The sequence below is a fragment of the Dermacentor variabilis genome, chromosome 3 (assembly GCF_050947875.1).
Source record: "Dermacentor variabilis isolate Ectoservices chromosome 3, ASM5094787v1, whole genome shotgun sequence".
NCBI classification, from domain to species: domain Eukaryota; kingdom Metazoa; phylum Arthropoda; class Arachnida; order Ixodida; family Ixodidae; genus Dermacentor; species Dermacentor variabilis.
In genome coordinates this window covers 122080054-122100694 of record NC_134570.1, presented here as the reverse complement: position 1 = coordinate 122100694, position 20641 = coordinate 122080054, and the positions used below count along the sequence as shown (strand labels likewise).

The window sequence follows — 20641 nt, the reverse complement described above, 5'->3', positions numbered from 1 at the left end:
TGAAAGCACAGTCACTGCTTGTACACGCTCCGCATGCGACGGCAGCGTAGCACATGGTGCGTCATCTTCCGACTCTGAGTCATCGTCCGGCGGTGCAGCAGAAACCTAACGAATGATCTTGCCGTCGTCGAGTTCTGCGCATGTCAATACAGCAGTGTCAGCACCTATGAAGCTGTCAAATAAGACGGTGTCCGGAATCGCAATGCCACCACTGCGCAGGTCTCGGCAGAACATTTTCCGCGTCAGTAGGGAGCACATCGGAAGGCGACAAATCTTGGGCCTCCCGGCACCCGCTTGCCGGCATTCCCCAGCGCAGTCTGCGCGGGCACTGTCGGCGCCTTTAGACCCTTGACGCGATGTTTACGTATGCCGCGTTGGATCACCGAAACCTCGACACAGCACACAAAGCAAACTAAAGCCCCACCACCGTGCCGACACCAGTCGCACATACGAAAAACGCGGCCTGCTGGCAGCGTCTTGCGCGAGGAAACAAATCAGCTGCTGGATTGTCTTGACATGGCTTAGTAAGCTGAAACCGGAACTGCTGCAGAGCCGCTCTATCTAACCAGGCAGAAACGATGATGATGAGCGGGGATTTCTAGTAGCGCCACTTCGTGGGGCAGCAAGGAAGCTCCGTTCAAAACAAAAATGGCGTTCAGCAAGTCGAACCATGCACCGGTCAGAGTCGGTGCATGGTGCTCTCGACCGAGTTAGCTAAAGGAGTGTCCGAAAAATCAGACGAGAGGTTGCAAGGTGTCCGAACTTTCGGCAGTTGTTATACATTATGGTCTATGGGGAGAATGGCGGTGCCGCGAAGCTGACCGAATAATCGGGCATGTCCGAATTTTTGGAGTCCGGAAAATCGGTCGGCGACTGTATTGGCGACACAACATGAAACTGTATCTTTCATTGCAGACTCAAATTCAGTTCTTTTTTTTCTTTCAGATTTGCTTTTGCTGATTGCCCAATAATTTGCAAAACTTTGCTGCTTCTTCGATATAAGAAAAATCAATTGGCAACTGCACTTATTTGCATAGAAGGTAGAATTTCAATAAAACAAAGTTTCAATATATAATGAAGCAAATTGCCGATTTTCGTGGCTTCTTTATATCAAGGTTTGACTGTAACATGCAATTACGTGCTGCACTCTTTGCAAATTGAAGCTGCATACCGAGATTACTGTGCGCTGCATTGCACGATTAACGAAAAAGCCAGCCATTTCTTCTATAGAGACCTCTATCTTGGTTATGTCAAAAAGCACCAGAGCCATGACTTCACGTGCAGGAGCTGGAGCGCGAACTGAACCTGCACTGCGTGGAGCAGGAGCAGGCGCAGGCGGGGGACCAACTGCTGAGCTGCCAACTCCAGCAGCTTCTGGTCTCCATGGACGTATTGCTCGAGTCACTGTGTGACCACCTGGATGCACCGCGCGAGTTCTCCAGGGACAAGGTGCTTGCCCGGACGGCAAGGCGAGTGCTGTCGTGTTCTCGCGTCTGCCACACATGGATATTTACTTGCCTGTCTATCAGTCGAGCTGATGGATGCATTTGCATTGCTCTTAGGGCTTTGCGACAGGGAATGAGAAAATATGTCAAGACAGACGAATAAAACAATTCTTGTTTACGTTTAAATAAAGCCTCTTTGAAGAGCACATATTGTGCCATGACGGCATAACAGTTTTGCGAACTTTTTTTTTTTTTTTAAGCACAGAAAAAAACACAGCTATGCAAACGGTAATTTGTGACAAACAGCTGAGAGAGCTATTCTCAAATGTTCTTGACAAAGCATGTATTGACATTGTGGCACTTAAATTATTAATTGAAAAGTTTGTTAATTATTCAGTGTCAATTACGTAGTGAAAATACAAATACTCTAGGCTTCTGTTAGGAGGTTACTGGCCATATGGTTGGTAAACCCACTGGTAAAACCAACCATATGGTTGGTTTTATCCACACAAGAGACTTCTGTTTGTTTAAAAGCTTGCTCCAAGTTAGCTCGGGCACTTGGTATGTATGGGAGTGCTGGGATGAATAGTATGGTACGAAAACCAAATTGATCGACCATGTTTACCCAAATCAAGTGCGTACCTTTTTTTTTTTTTTCCGAGAAAAGGGGTCCGCAAATTGCCTGTGCGTTACAATCGGATACAACACCAGAACCACATTTGCTGTGTTGGCAACAGCCTACCATCAGAGGCCATCAGACGCAGCATCAATTCCATCACAAAAATGGTGACAGCATACTTTTGTGAAAGTGCTGTTGGTTCGTTTTGTGCTCGACTGCGATCTAGCCAGGCTAGTAGATCTACCGCTGCATTCTCAGTCAATAACTTTCGGGGATAGTGCTATCACTGTTGCAAGGTTTCACACAACTCAGCACTGGATGCCTGGGTGTATACAGAAGCTGCCTGTGTTTCTGGCGTTGTTCCAAGCTCTCCATCTGCAGACCGTACCGGCAACGTTGTCGGCCGTATACTTAGAGGAGTCTGATGCCAAGCATCGTGAAGGGGATAGCACTATCGCTAAGAGTGATCAGTCAAGAATTACTGTCCTGCGTGCATAGTATCGTGGACAGTGATGTGCAAATGGCAACAATTATGTGCTCCTTTCATTATGAATGCTCATTTAAAAAAGAAACTGTCAGCCCAAACACTCCGTACAGATAGTCAACCAGCGAAGCTGAAACGTGCGGCCCTGGTGTTTGTCACTGGGTAAATGCCGACAGTTCATTAAAGTATTTCTCAATTATTGGTTATGTTATTGTGTTTGTTAATTAATTAATTAATGAAAATGACGAACGCGGGAGCAGTGGCACGAGCGCGTTTGCATGGTAGTGCCGAGGGGCTCCAGCGAGCCAGCTATGGGAGAAGATGACGAAGCTGGAACCGATGCTGATGATAGTTTTTTTTTCTACACACAGACATTATAGTTGGGAAAGTAGCCCTTAACGTTTCTCCCTGTAAAATTTTTCCCCTTTGTGAAGGTCAATTCTGCATGTCTTGTTTTTTTTTCTGACCGTGACCATGGGTGGCACGCTAAATCTTTCTTTTATATATCAGCAACATGTTCCATTCAGGTCCACTTTTGCTTTCTTACTTTAAACCCACAAAAGTTGGGTGCGCGTTTAGAGTTGAGGGTGCATTAGGATTGGGTAAATACGGTACATATAAGTAGATAGCATTGTGAAAATTATCTTGCATTGTATTGTCTTGTGAAAAGACAAATAAAAATTTGGTATCCCTCTGAGCTCAGACAAAGGGTACCAATGCAGTATGCTTCACTGGTGATTAATGATTACTTTGCTATGTGAGCTGTCGTCACTCACCCTTCACACTTGTGTTTTATTTTACTTTTTTTTCCAATGCAGGGGTCCAGGCAGAAGTCGGCCATACAAGTTCCTTCCAAAGCCAGGCATTTTCACACAAAGGACATGAGCAGATGTCTATTCCTCATAAAAATCTGAATAAAAAAGACTCAATATCACCAAACTTTATGGATTTTTTTTTTTGATTTTGCCTACCAGTAACTGCACACTTGACACTCGCTGTAACAACACCCCCCCCCCCCCCTTTTTTTTTCTTGGTAGCAATGTCTGTTTCACTTCTCTGGAGTGCCTCCATACAGAAAATCATGCACGATTATGCCAAATTAGATGATTATTTTTGCATCGCTGTCTCGACGAAGTTTGTCTTTTTGGTAGCCTCTGCAATAAGGATGCATGTTAAAGTGGCTGGCAAAGTACATCTCCTTAATTAAGCAGGGGACGCATGTTCAACATGGCATTTGATAGAATGCGTGGCATGTCTGAAAAATGGCTGCTTAGGCTGTTGGAAAATGATTGAATCGGCCAGATACCGTTGTATGTGGTTTGTGCAGCAGGTCATACATTGGCTCACACATGGAATTTTACAATATGTCTTATGCTTTAAGGTTTCCAGTCGTCCTGTATTTCCTTGACTTGACCACGAAGAGGCAGTAGTATGTGACGTACCAGCATTAATGTTCCATATAACATACTGGAGTTCATGCTTTCTTTTCCAGATTGAGCTGCAGTAAGATTTTCAGCCAGAATTCCTCTCAAAGTGCAGCTATGCTACATTAATGTTCATCAATGTTGCTCACAACTTTCTAAACATATTCAGCTACTCTGTTCGTCCTTTTCACGTCCGCAATGTTTTACCTGAGAGAACGCTGTCTCTCCTTTGCTTGTTTTAAACATTCTTTATTCAGTTCATGCTGATTGAAATTCACAGTGAACAGTTTATGATGGGAGCTTAAAGCCAACGGGTTAATCTGCTTTAAAATCTCAGATATTTCGCAATTACATTTTGCAGGAGCATCATCTTTATGGTGCTCCAGGAATTAGATAGCTCAAAGAATTACAAAAACAAAAGTAGAGCTTGAGATGAGCAAGACACATGTTTGATCACACATTTTTGATCAGTAAATTCATCACGTAAACATTAACCCATTAGCCCCCCCCTCCCATGATGAGTTCTTGTAGAGTTGGCAGCTTCAGTATTAGTGTTCCATGGGCCATCCTGGAATCTCAGTAGTACCTGCACTGGTCGCTTTCTGTCAATGTTTAAGAACTCGTGAGTGGGACCACATCGAGCTTCAACGAGCTGACAACCAATCCTGGACGTGGCTGCATACGGCGTAACATAAGCGGCAGAGTAGTATGTGACATAGCAGGCATCGGCCCATCGCCCAATCTGTAGCAGCTGATAGGGAAAATTGTCATCCATCCAACTGCAGCACAAAACCACAAAAGAAACCCATATAGGTCTTTCAGAAAGAAAGCTTTGCAATTAAACATTTGTATTGGTCCATAAATCAAGTTTGGGACCAATGCTGTTACGGGTTGGTTGCTCTGCCCTCTGGGTTAATCATGAGGCTAGCAGATTGCAGAGCGAGGCCGAATGAATCGACAGCTTGAAGTACAGGGACGCAGTCCCAGTGCGCACGACTGCAAACTTCCGTGCACGTTGTTCCGCACGGCCTTACCTGCGGTTTGTTACATTTTTATGAGTATTTCCCGCCTAACCGGAAAGTACCTTTGTGTAACCAGTGTCTGAGCAGGAATGAACTGATGTCTTGGCAAGTTAGAGTCTTCGTGCCCATTAATACAGCAGGTGAATTCGTATTGCCTTCTATTGTCAGGGATGTACGCATAAACAAGCACACAGCATGAACATGCCCTGGGTGCATACCACATGAGGATACTGATCAGCACTCGTATTCTTAAGAGGACAGGTGCCGATATGCTTCCTGATTTGTTACATTTTAAAAGCAACTTCTGAATGCTTTAGCACAAATTACTCTTCAATAAAAGTGAGATAGTCTTGTTTCAAATAAAAGTGCTTGTAACTAACCCTGTCCTTTACCACCTCTGTTTGATTCCGACTGTAATTAACCAAGAGTACATTAGTCTAGTAGAAATCTAGCTAAAGGAAATATATATAGTGTGGAGTGGTGCTATTGTGAAGGACACTCATAATAGTGGTAGGCAAAGCTAGCCCGATGACAATTACAAGAACAGCGATGACAGAACAGTGAAATCTTCAAAGACAGCACAACTGCTCCCTTGTCTGATATATAGGATCAAATCCTCGGTATAAAAAAAAAAGTAAAGCCAGTTCCATGCAGTGAAAGCTGCCAGAACAACGAAGCTGGTGGTCGTTTTCTCAAGTTCGAACTTGTGTTTACTGCGATTTTCATGAAAGCCTTTTGTCTCGTCGTCGTTTTGCTAGATTCGAGCTTCAGTTCCGTATTGTGCACACCCTTCAGTTGTGTGAGGTTGTGATCAAACCATAGTCTGTCACACACCTTGCAGCTGTGGCCGCACTCATGGTCAAGAAATTCTCGAACCATCCATTGGCACCCTCCGATAGAAGAATTTCTCTGCGTCGACGTCTCTACTCGGCCTCCTACTCTCGAAGTTGGGGGTTAGCTTGGCTTGGGTTGCCTTCTCTCGAACGTGGGGGTTGGCTTGCTTCCACTGGCGGTTGGCTTGCGCTTCCCGTTCTCGATCCTCGGTGGTAGCGGCTTCCTTCTGCTGGCACTTTGCTTGCGCTTCTCGCTCTCGAAGCTCGGGATTTGCACGACGTCGGCGCTGCCGCTCTCGCACAAGCTCGCGCCGAGCGGAATTCATGGGGCGAAAGGGGCGCACGCCGGCGTAACACCCGCTCCTATACCCTTCTCCCCCAGCGCGCACTCTCGTTGGTCCGGTCCCGTCCCGGCGGGGCCCCGCTCCTTGAAATCCCTTGATAATTTGAAAGTACCGACATTCTGTGAACTCTGCCGGCGCGCCGAAGGCACTCGCACGCCCTCCTCTCCCGCCTCTTGAATCGGCGCTTTCCTGAGCGATGATTGGCCCCTCGGGCCGTCGCCCGGGAAGCGTGCGTGAAACGACGCTTCGCTTGTGTTTTCATTTTCATCGCGCCATTCGCAGGCCGCCTCCCTCTGTTGTGAGAGTCAAGCTCCGTCGGGGTGCGAGGGGTAAACTCTGCAACTTTCGAAGGTCTGCCTTTTATGTCTTTTTCTATGCCCGGGGGCTGCGTGCTTCAGTGCATCAGTCGGCGTGAAAATGGCTTCACGCTGTTTGCCATCCCTCGAAGCGAAAATGACACCGCGCGTAGAAAGAAGTGGATTCACAGCATCGGCCGTAAATGACTTCGTTTCTACCAGCATACTGTGCTCTGTGAGCTACTGTGCGTTCCTTTGTACTTAAACGGCTGTGTCTACTTAAAGCTCATTGCGAGTTCATGAGAATGCGGACAATGTTACTAAATTCGCTTATCATTTTGCGTCGTGTTAAACGTTATTCTTTTAATTTAATCGCATTGCCCTGTGTGTTGTAATAACGATTGCTGGTGCGCTGAATTCGCCTACAATAGGCTGTTGAATTAATCTCGGTGTGAATTTCCTGCGAAAATGCTTGCAACGCACACGTTTATATTGTTGCTAGCGAACAGGTGCGCTTCTGGTTTGGGGCATGATAACAAACGTGATTGTCAATGCAACAGCAACCCGCCGTGGTTGCTCAGCGGCAATGGTGTTGGGCTGCTAAGCACGAAGTCGTGGGATCGAATCCTGGCCACGGCGGCCGCATTTCGATGGTGGCGAAATGGTGAAACACCCGTATACTTAGATTTAGGTGCGCGTTAAAAGAACCCCAGGTGGTCGAAATTTTCTGAGTCCTCCACTACGGCGTGCTTCATAATCAGAGAGCGGTTTTGGCGAGTAAAACCTCATAATTTAAAAATGCAACAGCATTGGGAGGAGAGTTTAGCTATTTTTAAGGGGCTTTAGCGCTCCTCCCCTCGGTGAGCTCAGGAACCTGCCCCCCCCCCCCCCCCCCCCCTGCGTGACACCGAGCGGCGAAGGCTCACCGACTTTGAACAGCTCCGCCGTTTAACATTAGCTTTTCTTTTACGATTCTTATACGGAACTATCATACTGATAAATAAGAGGACGACAGCTATATATCGCGGTGAACGGTACCACAATAACTGCCTGAAGTGCCTCGGCAGTCGACATTGACAAAAGATAAAAACTGACAGTTTTGATTGACTATTGCACCAACCCAAAACAACAAATGACGACTCCGGCGATTTCCTTTTTCCTGTTGCAATCACTTCCAACCCTCTGATGAACATAGGCTGCGCCGAAAACATTGCGATTAACTAATGTTTCGCAACCATTTAGGATATATGGCGATATCTTCCTGGCCACGTACAATATTGTAATCGTTTGTGCCCATCATGCGGAATTAAAGAATTCAGGCCTTTTTTCACGCGCTGTTCCTGAAGGACACGCATATGACCTGCTCCCCAGTTCCATTTTACGAGAAGGAAAGGAAGCATAGTTCCCTCGTTATTGAGCCAGCCATCGCCGTAGCGCCTGTTGTCCACAACTTACGTCCGCCCCCCATTGAAGTATGCCTCATCCGTTTGGGATCCTCATCAGACCACACCAATTAACGAAATCGAATTAGTAAAAAATCGCTCTGTTCATTTCATCCTAGCTAACTACCATATCGCACTGCTACTGTTACATTAATGAAGAGTACCCTTAAAATCTCATTATCATCTGTTCACAGAAAGGAATCACGCATTTCCCTTTTTTTATGAAATATACTACCACAACGCATCTCTTAGCGCCCTTTGAATCCACCTTGCGCCTTATTCAGCTTGTCGGGATCACGTACATAAAGTCAACGTACCTTGTCATAACACCATCGCATGCTCACAATCCTTTCTTCCTAGGACTTCCGTCGACTGGAATAACCTACCAACATTATCGAATCCCGGCCATCGTGGCCGCATTCCGACGGGGGCGAGATGTGAAAACACCCGTGTACTTTGATTTAGGAGCGCGTTAAAGTACCTCAGGTGGTCCAAATTTCTGGAGTCCCCACTACGGTGTGCCTTATAATGAGATCGTCGTTTTGGCACGTAAAACCCCATATTTTAATTTTTTTACCTACATTATTAGTAAGCATCAGTGACCCGACTTGTTTTAAGAATGCACTAGTTAACGCGAAATAATGTACGGTAGCAAATGGTACAATTGCGTACTTATTCGTGGACATTGCTTGGTAAAGTGTACTCTTTGTGTACTTAATTACTTCATATTACGTGAGTGTTTTTTTCCCGGTTGTTATGCAAATATATTACTAGTTTCTTTTTTCAATATCTTCTTTTGTTCCCTGCATCGTGAATTTCTAGAACTAATCCTGTATTTTTTTTTACTTTTGCAATGTATTCTCGCCCCTCCCCTCTGCAATATACAACTATGTACTTTTAGGGTCTCGCAAATCAAATAAATAAATGGCAGAGCTCCGGTAGAGCGCCTGCTGCAGTTTAGCGGAAGCACCGTCGGCCGTGGAAGTTGTAGAGGCAAGTGCAACGACGCACTACGGTTCAGCGACTCCCCATGTCAGCCGCGGAGACTCGAGACACGAGTGCGTCTGAAGCGGGCCCAGTGCAAGTTCGCCGCTCAACGCAACCAAGATTCCCACCGGAGCGACTGGGCTATTGAAGGGGGAAAAGGTGCAGCGTCGAGGATGATCAGCTATTAGGAAGAAACGATGCAGTTAGCCGTAGCGGCTGTCGCTACCCACGTGGTTTTCAGTTACTTGAAGCTCAAGTGAAGAACAATAAATGGTTCGCCACTATTGTCGCTATTTAGCTGCGTCACTTGACTTTGTCCTTGTCATTTTTTTTTTTTTTTTTTACGCTGCGTTCTCAGTAGTATGCTAGAAGATTGTTGCAGTGCAAATATAGGCACTCGATGATTACGAGCAGTGCTAAGTTGTCCGAACAATTGAGCCCGGCTCTGTTTGCAGCGCTGAACTGCACTTTCGAATGCTAAAACAACGGCCTTCAATGTAGCGTCATCGTGATTCGCGCGGTCTTATAGCTAGTTGTCAAGGGAAGTCGAACGGCTCTGAAGCTTGCACGCCGGAAGCTGCACATATCGTTCGCTACCTGTATGGGTGAAATACGGCGTGGAAACCGGGGCAGAGGCAGGTCGTTTCGCAAACCTAATCTAGCATTTGCTGTAAAGCGACCGCTTTGAAGCTAAATCATACGGGAACTTCGGCTTTTAAATCACATGTCGAAATAGTTTGGCAGCACTCCTTCGAAGTTGGCTTTTTCACAAGCATAGGCTTTCTGTGGAGAAACGACATTAGCAGGAGCAGCCCAGCGGTATCGCTCGTTCCTCATGTTAATCGGCGGCGAATAAGCATGCTCTCCCGTATTGCACTCTCATCATCAACAACGTTTTCCTGACGCTCACTTTAGTTTTTGTCGCGCATTACTGAGAGCCAGTGGTTTCAAGGCTTTCATCTTTGTTTTCTTGCACAAGCGTGCGACTTTTTCTTTTTTTTTTGCTGCATTGTTTTCCATTTTTTGTCTATTTCGAGACAGTGCCGCCTTTTTTGGTCCTTGGTGTTGCCCAGACGGGTCGCCCATGGATTGCGTGCCTGATTGTATTAACTAAAGCTTTGATTGCACCAGCTGCGTGATGCGCCCTCTGTCGGCTAACAACAGACCCAACACTCGCAACGAAGGCTGCCCGAAAAATGGCACAAGATAGAAAACCTAAACGTACATAGAAGAACAAAAGCGTTCGATGGAAAACTGAAACGTTGGTGAGAATGGCTTAAGGTCGGGTAGTTCGGAGGGTAACGCAAGATATTTCCAGCTTTCGTTTCCAGCGTCTTCGGAGCCCGGAAAAAGAACAACCGCAAGAATATTACGTCACGTTTAGGGTGCAGGGCGTTCACAAAGTGCACAAAGCGTGCAAAGTGGGGACAATTTTGTTAATTATGTAGTTATCGGACATCGTTACTGACTGCTACGATACTGAACGTCTGTTTTCGTTGTAACGCTCGTGTTTGATGTTTGAGAAGGTGGTCACGTGGTAGAGGTAGACTAGGGATCATTGGGTGCTTCTGAGCGTGCACTACAAGTTTCCAAAACGAACTCCGCCCCCAAACGAATAGGAAAAAGTGCACAATGAAACCTTAATTACCAAACTCGTCGCACTCAAAGAGCTCCCGCAGAAGCCACGTCCCGGTGAATGTCGTCGTTAGTGCGATTAGCATTGAAGTAATGTATGCACAGCGACACACCGTATAGCCGCCGGGAGGACACGTCGTGTTTCACTTCCTTTTCTCCGTTTGCTGGAAGGTAGGAGGAGCATGCGCGTGCGTGCGTGAGCTTTCGCTCGGGATTTACTTATGTAGTCACGAACAATCCCGCAATGGCTGGCATCTACGGGCTGTCGCACGGACCTATGACAAAACAGAAGCGGCAAATTGGAAGAGGCCTTGAAAATCGCAGGAGAGAGTGAGCGATGTACATGCAGCAGAATATTTGCAAAAAAACACTCGCCTACCGTGCTTTCGGTGTACGTCAAAGAAACCCGCGTGGTCAAAATTCATCCGGAGGTCTTCACTATGGAGTTCCTGACGAACAATTATCCATTTCCGGGAAGTTAAAAGCCCACAGTTTAATTTAATTTTAACGCTACACATTATTACAGATATAGGAACGTAGGTGCAATCTTTGCTGCAGCAGCCGAAAATTATTTTTTTTTCTTAAATTTAACTACCTGCGCGTGCGTGCATTCGTTTTGCACGGCGGCTTCGGAATTCCGGCCTCAGCGTGTATCTGTGCTTGGTCCCCGAGATCAGACGGCGCCCAATATCAAGAGGTTATTATCTGTACATCGATGTGGCCGTCGGCTGAGCTCCCCAGTGCATCGCATATCTACGTTTAGTGTTGTGTGTGCGCGTGTGTGTGCGCGCGCAGTAAGCGCTCTCCGCTCCCACGCCCCATTTTATATGCGGCCCCTCGTGGCTTTCGTGCGCTCGGTACCCGGGATCCGTTCAGTTTTATTTTTCCCTCTTGAACAACTTAACTGCATGGCCTCGACTTAGCTTGTGCGAGCCGTAACTAAGAAATCTGCTAGGTTATGGTGAGGCCAAACTAGACTCGGGACAAAGCCGCGACCTTTTAAAAAAAAATTTCGTGCTTCCGTCAAGGTAAATATACCTGGTAGCGAAGCTTCCATATGAGCCCATACGTTCAAAACATGGCGGTCCATCGGCGGTTCATAGAGTTACTGTATATGCTACCGTAGGTAGGGTAGCACATACAGTAACTCTAGCGGTTCATGGGGCTTAGCGCCATCTGTATGTGGTGGGAACACTTCCGGCGGAAGAAAAAATAATGGGACGCCATGTCCGTTAAAAGCAGAAGTGTCGTCATTTTGTTTTCGAAGGCGCGAGATTTGTTTTGTTGTCCTGCCTTTGGAGCTATATATTCAAATGCCCCGCCATTCGACTTGATGGGCGTTTCGAGCTTTCAGCGCGGAAAGCGATGCAGGAAAAGGCCAGCCGTACGGTTGTCGAAATCGCATCCCTGCCCAGAACATACTTTCTTTGGAGGCCGACGAAAGCTTTAGGTGTAGAGCGCTGGTCCTATCGTCGGATGCCAAGCACGTCGACCAGCGCAGTCGCGCGAAAACTACACAATTATCTGGCGGTCGTAACTCGCTACTTTTGACTGAACACGTTAAGAAGCGATGAAGCTACCCGGGTCACCAAATTCAGACAAACTTCGACAAGCAAGAAAGCACAAACTGTGAGGGGGGCGTATTTCAACAGGTGAACTATACGAGTGCGCCTTTCTGCCCATTTCAAGACGTGCATTGCATTGCGAGTGATAGTGGCGTCAACGCCCCCTGTAGCGATGGGCGCTGAAAAGAAATGCATTTATTAATAATAATAAATTAAATAAACTAGTATTTTCTTAACTCTTAACGAATATATAAAATTGACTAGGAATTTTATTTTCGTTGAATGAATCTAACTGTGTCTCGCTTGAATTAAAAAAACGCGTTTTTCTTTCCCAATGTTTGTTCCCTCCAAACATGGTCGCGCTTCAATCGCTGCTCCCATAACCCCCCTTGCTGATGTCTGTGACAATCTGTACTGAACCGCTGTTCGCCCGAAGCTTCGCGGCCTACTTGAATCGACCTTGCTTCCGTCATGGGCGTATGCTTCTGTTACATAGAGCATTTAGGCCGTTTTCAGAGGATGAGAGTCAACTAGCTGACTTTGGTCGCCTACCCATGAAGTCGCACTAAAGATTATTTTGGGTAAGGACAATATTCAGATTTTACGAACACGGAAATACACGCTACGTTTTTATTATCTTTGTTATAGCAAAAGCGTGGCAGTTTGGGCGAGTTGGTATTTCATAACTGTTTAAGGCTATTAGCGCAGCTCAGGACGAGCAAAAAAGGAAAGGATTACCCCTACCTCTTTCCTTTTTTGCTCGTCCTGAGCTACGCTAATAGCCTTAAACAGTTTTGTTATAGCACTATTTTATTGCGATGCTGATTATAAGGACACTCCAGGCGAATTTCCGCCACCGTGGTGTTCCGTATAAAGTCTAGGTGCGATAACACCACGGTCACGCGTCGTATGCTGTGGGTGCTTGCGAGGGTTGAGCCGAGGAGGAAGGCTGCGAGGGTGCACGCCGTTTTCTCACGAGCGCGCAAGGTGGGTGGCGGAGATGTGCGCGCGCTAGGCGATGGAGGAGCTGACAGGTTAGTGGCGCACCTCATCTTCTTTTAATCGTTTTTTTTATTGCTCTACTTTAAGCGCTGTTATTCTAAAGGGTGACACACCAGCCCATGCTCGAAGAAAATCAGGGAGGATGATGGCTATGTATAGGTACATATTAAAACAGAAGGTTCGTAGTGCTTACAATATATATATATATATATATATATATATATATGTATATATATATATATATATATATATATATATATATATATAGAAGTGCAGGCGAACGTATAAAAGCATAAGGAAACATTTAATTTCGATGTTTAAGCCGGGATGCGGTCTACATCAAGAGTACGACTGCAAGCACCCAGAGCTCAATTTATACATTTTGTCTGATGTGTGGCCTGATGGAAGAACTGGCTCGCGGCCTGAGTTTGAAGATGCTGTTGTCGCTGCATGGTGGTAAGTAAAAATAAGATCTCTTCGTTGCCTGCTCGCAAATAAAACTTGTCTGTCCATACGCGAGCTTTAGTGAGAACTAGGCAGTTTTAGTTTAGCGTCAGCGTAATATTGGGGTTAAGGGAAATGGCGTTATCCTTCCGCAAACTTTGCAGAAAGCGTTTTTCTTCTTCTGCTATAGCGTGATAGCGAGCTTACGTGCGGGACGATATTCCATTACGCTTTCAATTTTTGCATACGTAGTGCACGTAAGTCTATTCTCCTAGCGCTGCGTATCCGTCCGAAAAACTGCCAGAGGCAGTGCAATGGCAGCAGGGAGCGCGTTGCATTTGTATTTTCCATGTCTGCCGATCCGCGGCGAAGTCAGTACAAGCCAACTAAAAATCATTGGTACAAGCTGTACAAGCTGTCGACCAATGGTCTCTGACATCTCCCAATCTCAGAGGCCATATGCCGACTCGCCTATGTCCCTACTTAGCCGAAGGTGGCGCTATCATCGCGCACATTTCTCTCACTAGGTCCCGACGTGTACGAAACGGGAAGCGATCTTGGTAACTCTGCAAGGTTATCCATAATGCTATTTCGTCGAAGAGGCCTGAGACTAAGCGAAAGTAGTTTACACAGTCACTTGCGACGAACGAAGTGAATTCCACAAAACCAACGCCAAATTCAGTTCCAAGCGGCGGCCGGGACCACCGACATGTTTTACGCAAACTACACAGCGTGCGTACGCCATGGGTCGTTTAGCGTTCTGCGCATGCTCATTGCGATCCCGCTGTTCCGCTTATTAAAGGGAAGCTCTATAGCTCGGGTTAAAGCCCCTTGATGATTTGAAAGTAGCGACACTCTCCTGCCCGCGGCGCTTTCCTCCTCGATTCTCCTCACCCGCCGTCTGCGCATGGCACGCTTTTTCTCCTGGGCTCCCGCGGACGTACCGCAGGATTCTGTGGAGGCGCGTTATTTTGGGCCAGTTGCGCGCCCCAGTGGCGTTGAAAAATTTGAGAAATCCTTGTTCATGACCTCAATCCTCCTTTGTACACCTTAATCCCTTAATCTGCCCTAATCCTCCTTAATTCACCCTGATTGGTCTTAATACCCATTCATTAACCCTAATTCACCTTAATCCCCCTACTCAATTTTATTCCACCCTAATCCACCTTAATCTTTATTCAGCGACGTTAATCCACCCGATCGAATCCTCCTTAATACACCTTAATCCTTGATATACCTAATTATTAATACACCCTAATCAACCTTAATCCTCCCTAATACGCCTTAATTTAATCACTAACGAATCATTAATTAACTAGGCTAATCATTAATTTCTTAACACGGCTGGACATCCTTTAGGCCGCTTCTAGGCTTGCTGGGTCACGTCATATTTTCTGTTCACAACGCGACCTTGAAACGGAGGCCTACAGCTTTCGCGTTAAAATTTGAAAAAAAAAACGCAATGTCGACTAGCTAGCGCTCATCACCTGCAATACCACGGGTATACTTGCCACTAATTTTGTCAGGGCCTTAAGTCATTGTATGAGTGACGCACAAATCAACGCAAGCTGAAAATAATAGCTCCTCTACAAGCCGCTATTGAAGTTTTCGGTAAAACAGACGAAAAGTTCGATCGAGAGGCTGTATCTTCACGCATAAATGTTTGCAGCGGAAAGCAGAATCCATAGTGCTGCATTTCCGACTGACTAACAACAGTTAGCGATGTGCGAGGTGATGCAGACCCAGCAGAATGCTAAGCATACTACAACGTACAAATTGCGACAGCAAAAACGCTGGTGAGCAGGCCGGAATAATTTTTTTTAAAAATGTGGCATTAGGGGATGCTTTTATACGAGCAATAAGAAAGACGCCTCACCTCTAAAGCAACACTGTTCTTTGTTGGAACAAAGTTTTTTCGGCCAATGTTCTGCAGTCACTGCTTCCTGAGCAAGCCGTCACGCTTTCCTTGTGGTATCATAAAAACGGCATAACCATCTTCAGGCTCCTAGCGCTATGTCATGCACAACAGCATGGCATAGCGCTAGCACAGAGATCAGGAAACACAGCGTATAACGTTCGCTACGCCGAGCTAAAGCGCCGAGCCAGCCGAGCTTAGGAGAAAAATGGCGCGGACGAAAAAGAAAAACACAAGCAAAACACAATACCCGCGTGTTTCCGAGAGCAACGGCAGGGAGATCAATCGTCGTGCAGAAAAACGGGCGCAAGACCGCTTCCCGCGGGGGGTGGGCGGGGGGAGGGTGGGGGGTTGAGGGGGGTTGAGGACGCGCAAGGGGCGAGGAGGTCGCGCAGCGGCGACAGAGTTCAAAGAGTGGCGGTATCTTCAAATTATCAAGGGACTTTAGCTCGGGCCAACTCACGCGCCGCCTATTGAAATACATGTAAAACACAGAAACACTTATCTGAAATAACCACTTCGCCGATTTTAATAAAATTTGTTGTTGCATTTGAGACAAAAAGTTAATAGTGACTGTTAGAAGCGGAATTTTGATTTAAAGCCGAAATATTTGAAAAGGAATCTTTAAGTAAGTTTTACTAAAAATAGAACAAGAAGTTTACAAATTATTAGCTTTGCACCAAGAATAGATATCGCAGTTCTGTAAGCTGTACCCGTTAGAGCATTTAAAGCGGACAAGTTTGCTATATCAACTTATATCTTACGTGAATTTGTTGCATTGTTTACAAAGGTATTGCAAAAGTCCTACTCCCATATTAGTGGTATATATGAGTAATAGAGTAAAGTAAGATACATCAATTAGTTGCAATTCACAGAATTTTGGTATCAATTTTCATTGCTGAGTTACAGAGTTGTAATGTTGATAGTTTCCTTTCTGAGAATTTCCTATTTTTGAAATTTTTTATTAAAAGCATGACGGCCTAAATAAAAAAACCGCTACCAACCACTTTATTTCATCGTTCTTTTAAACGCAACAAACCTCACCAAATTTGGTGCAGTGAATACCGAGAAAAACGATTCTCCTTTCACGTGTATTTATATAGGAGCCTCCGAGCTAAAGGCCCCTCACCATGCCTCGCCATTTTGAGTTGACAAGCGCCGTGCATACAATGCGCGCTAACGATCGTGTCTGCAAAGTATTGCATCGATACGTATCGCGGAAGGAGCTGAAATCTCAAACCGAACGCCGTTTGCCGTTCTCCTCGCGGCCGCTGCGCTCCTAGGAGGAAAGAGGACGTATCTCGCGCTAGTAAGCCTACCTACATGTGTGCTGTGACGTCACTCATTCTGACACGTGACTTCGAGAATTATTTCAAGCAACATTAGCTATGTGTTTAAGCTGTCGCTAAAATAGACGATTTAGAGAAATAATACAACATACAAACTGTATGTCTTTGTGATTTTGTTTTACTCCTTACTGTAGCGAGAGAGATGTACATCCGTTTTGTCTGCTTGTTGCCACGTCGTGCAGTCGCGCGCCCAGAGAACGAAGCCACGTCGTTTTCTACCGTGTTCCAGCGCCGCGATTGTGCTCTTTCATCCTATCAGACATGCCTCATTTCTCGTCATTGTAACACTGACTTGCACCGGTAATCGCGTGTTCTCGCGCAGAGTGCGCAAAATCATCAGCTGCGCGAAACGAGAAAACAGCAACAGCTCGCGCGCGATAACATCACATGAAGTGCGCCACACAACAAAAATGCGAGAAAAAGAAAAGAAAAAAAAAAGTCGGGGCCCGTGACGATTTCGCCACGCGATCCTCCGGCTCTGGTATGGCAGAACACAGGGAAGGAATTTGGCTTGCAGAGGCTAGACGGGGCAGGTGGAGACATTGTCTATGCTGATGGCGACGCTCGCCTTCTGAAGTCATAGGTTCGCGGCCCTTCAAATATTTCTACATCTGCTATTAATGAACTAATTTCGAAATTTCTTGTGGTGGTACACTCCTCAGAGAGCACGCGAGAACTTCCAGCGTGTCACGAGAAATTTGCTGTGGCCTGGTGAAGGGTCCTTTAGCTACCATATTAGTTTTACAGATTTAAATCAAACCTCCGTAAATTTTTGCACTCGATCTAATATGCCATATGTTACTGTTTTTTGTCGATTTTCTGTGCAATACCATATATTCTGTATTGTGTGTGTTGGCTAGTGACATCAACAGTACGCTGCTTGATTTTTTATAGTCATGAATAGTTGCTGCATGCATTTATGCTTTCTAGTTAGCACTAACGGGAGGTGCCCTCTACACTTTGTTGACTCTGTGACCTCAATCTGTATGTATATATAATCCATATTTGTAACCTTCTTGTATACAATAAACTGAAAATGAAAGTGATACAAAATTGTATCCTATACACTATTCGGGGAGGGGGGGGGGCTCCAACGCTATTTTTATATACCATGGCAATACAACTCCATACCTCGAAGCTGAGGTTGTTTTTCACCACGTTCCTTTATTTCATCCTGTAATAAAAAATTATTTGAGATGAGGCAAAATACGTGGCTTATGCAATGTATGATGTCGTGACTAGGAAAGTATGAATATATGACCTGGCCGAGAAACAAAAGAAACAAATAATAGCAAATTTGGCTATTACACCGAAATTCCCCGAGACGCTGTAGAATCTTCGGATCGCCTGTGTGTCAAAAAAGGCCCCTAATTTCTTTTTATTTTTTTACAGTTTATTGTGGTCGACTCGGCCAAGTGTAACCATTTTTTGAAAGATTCATAACTGCAAGTTCACATGAAAAAACCAAAAGTAGATAAACCATTTGTAGCTAGAGATTCACGTCGGTGCGAATCAGAACGGTTTTATTTTTGTCATAACGCCCGTGTCAGCGAGATATTACGACTACCAACGGAACAAACAACATCAAGATTGCAAGGTTCTGGTTGTTTCGAGGACAAAACGTATTTGATTATTATGATTATTTTCGCTTTTATCCGCAACTTTACCGTTATCCCTTTTTCAGTCTGACAATATGTGCAGTAGGTGAACAAGTGAGAACTCATATGATGCTGCACTTCTTGTCTTGGTAAATGGCGAGGTTGTCGTTGCACGCGAAGTACTTTCCAAACTTGTCAAAGTGGGCGAGTGCTGTTTCCACCCTGCAAGAGAGAAAAACAGCGTTCGTAAAAGTATCCGCATTGTACGCATAGCCGTATACAAATGCCAAGTGCGCATTTTGAAGCCATTCCACTGGTCATCCACAGAAAACAAATGGATTTCAGTCGCAACGGACTCCTCGATTCGTCATGCCGAGACAAGGGCGCTTCCCTGTGGCACGGCTTCCGAAGTAATCCAGTTCTTCGTGCACCACGTCGATCCGAGGCTCGTCGCCCAGTCACACGTCACAGATACAGGATCGGCATTTATACAGCGCAGATTATGGAGGACGCTTTCAAACCGCGTTGTACCAATCAGCGCAAGAAAACCGCCTACCGTCCGTAGACTAATGGGCTAACAGAGAGTTTAAATTGTAAGTTGTTTGCCGACACGCGATCACTGTAGACGTACAACAAAGAACCTATAGGGCGAAATCCTCCCCTGTGTCACGTTTGCGTACAATAACGCTTATGCAGGAAACAACTTGCTTTGCGCCGTTCCGGTGCACTGTACAAACTATGCTGGACGCTATGCTTTCTTGACAAGGACGAGGAACTTGAACATTATGCCGAGCAACTTATTCGAAACGCCGACGAAGCCCGTCAAAAGGCCCGGGTGTACATCAACCACCAACGAAATGCAGATTCTCGCCCCTACGACGTGCGCCACCGAACCGCGTCCTATCAACCTGGCGACTGAGCGTGGATATGGAACCCCCTTCCCCGATCTGCCGCCTAGGACTGTCCGCGAAACTGCTAAGCGGGTATTTTGGGCCGTGTATGTAGTCGTCGGAAGCCTCAGTGGCGTTACGTACAAGGTCCTTGTGGAGGGCGCCGTGTGTACGCCTCGACAGCATCGTCACACATTTGCCCTGGTCGTACGCCTCAAGCACTACATTGCACAGTATAGCGCTTGTTTGTCTGAGCGTGGGACAGCTTGTCATTTTTTTTTTCGTTCCTGTTCCCTAGTGTGGGTTAACTTTTATTCCCTCGTGTTACACGCACGCACTCACACACACACCTTTCGAAGTAGGTGCGGGGTTTTCAAGCGTCGAGTAGACGCTTTTCAATGAGGGGGCTAACCAACCGCTGTCACGAGGCAGCGCCATACAAAGAACAGGAGCGGAGTTCGCGTGTTTTGGTACACCAAACGAGTGGGAAGATTTGGTAGTATGGGACGCCCAAACTTAAGACATGCTACTTCTAAAGTTGAAGCTAAACATTTTGACAGAATTCCCTGTCTAGTTGGGTAAATAATTATGACTTTCAAGTGGCTTTAAAAAAAGAGGTTGGAATTACATCGAAGTCATGCTGTTAAATTTGCCTACAAAGTCGCGCGTCGAGAAAATTCCCCTCTCTTCCACTACCATGATTAAGTGCATCTACAACAGAACTCCGCGACGATTCTCTCAAGTTTCACTAGCTTGTCGTGGAAGACCTGGTGAACACAAAGCTGGGAATGAATCACTACGCATGAGCAAGAGCATAATCGCCTACGTGTCGCCACCGCAGCGGTGGCGTAACAGGGAGCTCACACTAGTGGGCAATAACAGCGTTTCGCTGAATATACAGTGGGTACATATTCAGGCGCTGGAAATTGAGGTGCTCAATGTCGCAGAGACCATTGCACACTCGTTCATATATGCTGCGCCCCATATTTAGCTGAGAACGTGAAATAAATGTTCCAGTAGAAATTCAATACATGTGGCAGCTTACAAACACACTTCAGTGGTGAGAAGATGCCAGGTGCCTCACCTGTATTGCGGATCCGGCTGTGACGTCACAAGATTGACGATGTCTCGCAGCTGGGTCGGCACGCTTTCGCACCACGTCTGTGGAAGTAATAGCCCACACACAGGATCTCGCGTTACCACTCTCGACATCAGCCGAAGCGATCCAACAGTGCGAGTCAGTGTCCGCATTCATCAACAAACATATCAGGCTGGAATTGTTCGTAAGAGAATATTCTACCGAACCCTGATGCTGCACATATCATTTACAAAGGCGATCGACCAATG

At 46.0% G+C, this 20641-nt stretch overlaps 1 protein-coding gene across 3 annotated transcripts in view; it reads left to right on the top strand.

Annotated features, from left to right (window-relative positions):
• The window catches only part of thoc5 (THO complex subunit 5), a 78566-nt gene extending 75078 nt beyond the window's left edge, over positions 1-3488 (top strand). For all 3 annotated transcript variants that reach the window (XM_075686289.1, XM_075686287.1, XM_075686288.1), the window contains 2 exons: positions 1285-1469; positions 3367-3488. In XM_075686289.1, coding sequence (XP_075542404.1) covers positions 1285-1469; positions 3367-3433 — 252 coding nt within the window. In that variant the 3' untranslated portion in view covers positions 3434-3488. The remainder of the gene's footprint in view (positions 1-1284; positions 1470-3366) is intronic.
• The last annotated feature ends 17153 nt before the right edge of the window (positions 3489-20641 follow it).